We start from the raw sequence: 5,771 nt of genomic DNA on the forward strand, positions 1-5,771 counted from the left end.
GCATCTGTATCCATGTATCATTTGAAGTATTTGAGAGACTTCTTCAACAACCTGGGGCTGTGGGATACAAGCTTAGAGAAATAGAAGCCGGGTGGGAGACCTGTAGTGTCGGAGTGGGACAGGTAGACTGGGCAGGCTGTGTGCACCAGTGTCACTGCTCCCCTCCAGGAGAGTTTGGCATGCAGCACATAAAAGTCACAGGAAGGATAAAGTAGCAACAAAATGTAGGGTACAGGAGCTGATGCTAATTATTCCTTAGGAAAGACCGCGTTATAATTAAAATTATCCCACCTCGCTTGACACTTCATTTAAAGTATTTCTTAAAATAAATTTCTACATCTAATGAATATTTTTCAAGGTTCTGCTGATTTTTATTAACTAGGTTTCTGCTGACTGCATGGAGATTAGCTCTTAAAACTGAGGTGTTTGTATCTCAGATGAGGTACAGATGATTTCTACTTTTGACATCCTCAAGCACAAACTTGCCTGGAGAAATGAAGCAAAATGTGTGGACTGAGTCAAGCTGAGTGTTAGTTAAAAATTCAGTATTAAGCTATAGCAAAGGAGCAAGCTTTACTTTAGATAGAAGTGATATGTTTCACAGCATCATTTATTATTACTATTACTATTATTTCTTTTTGCTTTGTGCTCATGATACCTCAGATGAGCTTTTATGTTCACTTCTTGCTTTTGTGCTTTAGCAAGGATACAGATAAAAGTTCATGAGGAAGAATAAAAAGGTGTTTGAAAAATAAGATCTCTAGCTTTCTGAAACAAATAAATGCTCCTCACGGGACTGAGGCTGTTTGACATCAATATTCTTTCTTAAAATCACATGTTGTATGTGGTTACATGTAATTGAACAACTCCCTTGAAAGTAGAACTAAATGAGAGAAGTTTCCATTTCAGGTTTCAAATTATGCTGATATTACATCAAGCATTGATACGTAGACCTTTTTGAAGTGGATGTAGTGGTTGTAGATAAAATCTTTTGATGGGTTCTCAGCTTAATGAGGTCTTAATGTAGTCCAGTGTCTCAGATAATTAAATACTTTTTATCTCTTAAAACAAGACTTTTATTAATCAGGAGCACAGGAAGCAGAGTATTCCTCCTTTACTTGCTTTATGAGATTTGTTTACAAGGCCGAGGAGAAAACAGTGTTTTCCAGTTAGCTGACTGCACCTTCATACCTATGTATGAAATCTGGTTTTCCTGCTGTCTAGCTTAGTCAGTGTAGCAATCCATAAACATCAGCAGAATGAAACTGCAAAAAAACAAGCATAAATCTTTATGATTGAGAGGATTACCTATTTAATTAATGGAAGTTTTAGGACATAATGATGTATGGCATTGTTTCTGCACTGAAATAGAAGGTTGTTTTTCCATAAAACAGCTGTTATTGTATATAATACAAATGCAATTCTTCTGCTAGCGGATGCAAAGTTTTTTGTAGTGCCAAATCTGTTAGTGAATCCTGTTCAGGAAGGTGAGTTATTCCATAGTTATCCCCATTTATAATGTGAAAGCACTTGTAAATGCAGGTAGTGCTCCTCTTAATAATCAACTATAATGCTGGATAATATCAGCAACTAATGGGGAGGTTAACTAGAACTATGAAAAGCAGCCGTAAGCAACTAAGATTTACCAAATGGGAGTTGTGTTAAAGGTGATTTCGGAAACTGAATACTCTTGATCTCTAGCCATATCAACGAATATTTGACAAAAATAGTGTTTCACTGTTTATTTATTATTTTTTATTTATTCAGAGTTAGAGAATACATGCTTATTAAGTAAAACCTGTTAGAAAAATATAATTTACAGCTGCTGCTCATGAAATAATTCTCATGTAAAAAGGAAGCAGCTACTTCCTTTTCCCTTAACCATAGTTCAACCAATGAATTTAAAAATTGAAAGAATTCATAATCTTCTGAATGGAATAAAGGAACTTTTTGCTACTTTACCTCTTATCTTAAATCATATTGGACCATTCTAAAGAGTTAATGTTTATCAGGAAAAATAGAAGTGCTGCCTGTTTACATGTTGGAAGGTTTGAAGTGGGGAAGTTCAAGCCAAGAAACCATGTTATGTTCAGGTGAAGACTGTTCTGCCATCTAAACATTCTCCCCTAATGCCATGAGGCTGGCTTCACTATAAATAATTTACTGGTATAGAAACTACATCTATAATGAATTAAAACACTTTGGTAATTTTGCATCCTCAAGCAATTCCTGGTGAAGTACATCTGCAGCAGCAAATGGATATTCATATCAGTAGATGAACAAATTTTCTCAGTGCATCAGACACAACTTTAACTCCAGTGTTTATGATGTAAGCACCAAATTATTTGGATCCACCAAATTATTTGTACCATCCATACTTTGGATGGTACAAAGTTAGCCTAAAGCAGTAACCATTTTCCACTCTGCACTCCACTGTCCATTGACGTTATTAGTAACAACTGTCTAAGAACCAGTACTGAGATTTTACAGTATAGAAATGCTGCAGCTTATTCCTGACCTAAAGGACTCTTCTGCCAAGATAAAAATCCATTTATAAAGTATTATTGCCATAGAGCATCTTGACTACAATTTGGAAAGTTTTCCTTGATCTAATTTGATAAAAATTTCCTCACTAACTTTTAATAACTAAGTTATTAGAAACTTTTAAGGCAGGAAAGTTCTGGCCGTTTTGGCCTTCTGTATTTTATCATATTCCTTATTTTGTAGAAGCTAATATGTTATATGTGATGATTAAGAAGTTTTGTTTCTATGTGTTTAGATTGATAATACTGAAGAAATCACCTTTGAAGCTTTGAAGAAAGCCATTGGTAAGATTTATTGCAGTTGTGTTTGTGCAGCATAGTTCTCAATTACTACGGAATTGCTGAAGAAAAAGGAGAGGCCAGAATAACATAAAATATTACTTTTATTTCTTTTCAGCGAGTAAATTTATTTAGAACTCCTGTTATTTATTTCTAAATCTCTGAAATTATATCTTGATAATGTTAGTGAATTCATTTTCTGAAGCTAATAGGACTGAATGAAAAGCATCTGAAAATGCCTGTCATCTATTACATTTGTGGTGCAAATCAAGCTATAAATGTGAGATATTCAAGTTATATTGAGTGATTACTTATGAAGTAACTTGAGTATTTTTTATGTATTAAAATTTTCAGTTCTTCAATGCATTCAAAAATAGGTTGTAAATTACACATTGTGGATTTTAAAGTACTAAGATATTTTAAAAGAATATTTTTCTGACAAGTACTAAGATATTTTAAAATAATATTTTTCTCACAAGTCACTTGGCTACGAGAACACAGAATTCTCTAGATTCCTTATTTCATATTACAATTAGTAATTGCTTATTAATGCTTTGCAGTCTACCAAAATCCTGTTTAAAATATGGATTAAACATTGATGTTTAGAACAGTAGACACATTCTAAATAGTAATTTAATCTGACAATATTCCAAGTGCGCCTAATCCCTGAGGTACTTAAATTCATTAGATGCTGAAAACTTCCAGCTGCTTGTAGGTTCAGTTAGCATATGGAGTTCCAACTGGCTTTTCCCAAATTCTGATAGAAAACTCTGGCCACCTGTCAGCGTGATACTGGGAGATTCTTGTTTCCTCTTCAGTCTGAACCTGTGTGCAGTAAGTGAGAAGTGCAGGCAGTAAAGCAAACGTGAGCCTGGATGTTATTTAGTTAAAGACTTAGTAAGAAAGGGGGAAAATTGGGTCTTCAAACCATCTCCCTGAAATTTTATCTGCATTTTGCTTTAAGAGCAATGCCAAATGGCATCTCACTTGAGAATGGCTGCATCACTCCAAGCACAAGCCTTGTTCACTTCTGCAGCGCTTTGATGTATCTTGCACTTCATAAGCAAAGATTGCATTTGTCTTTATTTTGCTTTCATTTCTCTTTTAAGAAAACAATGGACTTGAAGAACAGGAAAAGGAAAAAAGACGTCTTGTGATTGAAAAGTTCCAAAAAGCACCGTTTGAAGAAATCGCAGCTCAATGTGAAACCAAAGTGAGTTTCTGCAAAATGTCAGCACTGAGGATATCAGTGTAGGCATTAATGGGCATGTGCTGACTGAAGGTGATTTAAGTTGTCATGTCACTGCTGCTTTTACTTCTTTAGAAGTTCACTTCTTTGTTTTGTCTCCACTGCTATCAATGTTGGGAGATTCCAGTAATTTGAAGTGTGTTTTTGTTTCTTCCTAGACCATTTGGAAGGTAATGGTTAACTTGTGCATTCTTCCCCTTAATATTTTCCTTGCTGTCTTTGAAATCCAGGTTCACAGTCCATTCCTATTTCATTGTGAGATAACTGGAGCAGCATTTTACCCACTGTGTATTTTAAATAACTAAATGTATTTCAGGTTTGTTAAACTCCTGTCTGCAACAGCAGAATTTGCTATATAATTCTTGGCACTCCAGGACAGGCTCACTCAATCTCAAATGCATCTTTAGGCTCAGAATCCTTGCAGCAGTGGGAAAGGAAATTGAGAAATGTGGCCTAGATTTACATGTGGCAGTGTAGAATGCACTCACCTGAGTATGGCCTGGCACACCCATTGTAGCTCAGTTCAATAGCTAGGAGTTAATAATTCAATTTGAATTTTTTTTTTCCCTAGGCAAACTTGCTTCACGATAGACTGGCACAGATACTGGAACTCACCATCCGGTAAGGCTTTATGCAAGAAGAATATTGTCACTGAAAAATTACTTTTAAAGCAGTTGTGGCTATTTTCAGATGGTTATGTCATAGTGTTCTCAAACACATGTAATAGAGAGAAAATAATTGCCTTAACTGAATGCTGTGGTTTAACCCTGATAGGCCCCATGTAGTTTCATGTAGCTACTGGCTTGACCCTCCTCAGCAGGATGAGGAAGAGAACTGGAAGGTAAAAGAGAAAAATCATGCATCAAGATAAGAACAATTTAATAGCAAAAGTCACACATGCTAACAAAGCAAAGTACGAAATTCATTCACTTTCCATGGGCAGGCAGGTGTTCAGCCATCTCCAGCTAAGTGAGGCTCTTTGGGAAGGCAAAGGCCATCACTGAATGTTTTTTTTTCCTACTTCTTTAAAGCTGTTATTGCTCAGAATGACACTGTATGATATGGGGTATCTCATGGGTCAGCTGGGTTCAGCTGCCCTGTGTTATCAACATTGTTTCCAACACAAATCCAAAATACTGCCCTATACCAGCTACTGTAAAAAAAAATTATTCAAATGAAAACCAGCACACTGAAAAAGAGTACTTTTCATCACTTCAATTTTCTTAGTGCTTTAAATCTTCCTGATAATGGAGAATATCCAGAAACCATGTCATTGTATCTTACAGTATCTCTGTGTCTATCAGTAGTGCAAGATGCTGATGTTTTCCCATTGCTGCATCTGGTTGAGAAAGTAATAAGACACTGAGCACCCCAAGTAGTACATGGTGTTATTATAGAGTTGTGCATATCGTTATGCAGGATAAATACTGTTTATTAGCAATAAGATGGATTTTTATAGTTCTGTAACATCAACAAAATTGATATAGACAAGAATATAAAAATTCTCAGGGCATGATAATTCCATTAGAATTTCAGAACTAGGATAAAATGCTGTTGCTATTTTATTATTTTATAATATACTGTTGGTATATATAAGGGGGGGTAGTTTACTCTTATTTCTTGCCTGTAAGTCTGTAAAGTTATAAAAAAGCAATCCTTATAACTATAAATTCTGTGTATTGGTTGTGCTTCTCACACAG

General features: G+C 35.3%; 1 protein-coding gene across 9 annotated transcripts in view; it reads left to right on the plus strand.

Moving 5' to 3' along the window:
- The window catches only part of EFR3A (EFR3 homolog A), a 75,894-nt gene that overhangs the window by 67,111 nt on the left and 3,012 nt on the right, over nucleotides 1-5,771 (plus strand). For all 9 annotated transcript variants that reach the window (XM_014882132.2, XM_088179459.1, XM_088179436.1 and 6 more), the window contains exons 21-23: nucleotides 2,780-2,828; nucleotides 3,932-4,035; nucleotides 4,643-4,692. In XM_014882132.2, coding sequence (XP_014737618.1) covers nucleotides 2,780-2,828; nucleotides 3,932-4,035; nucleotides 4,643-4,692 — 203 coding nt within the window. The remainder of the gene's footprint in view (nucleotides 1-2,779; nucleotides 2,829-3,931; nucleotides 4,036-4,642; nucleotides 4,693-5,771) is intronic.

Source organism: Sturnus vulgaris, chromosome 1 (genome assembly GCF_052056855.1).
Source record: "Sturnus vulgaris isolate bStuVul1 chromosome 1, bStuVul1.hap1, whole genome shotgun sequence".
NCBI classification, from domain to species: Eukaryota; Metazoa; Chordata; class Aves; order Passeriformes; family Sturnidae; genus Sturnus; species Sturnus vulgaris.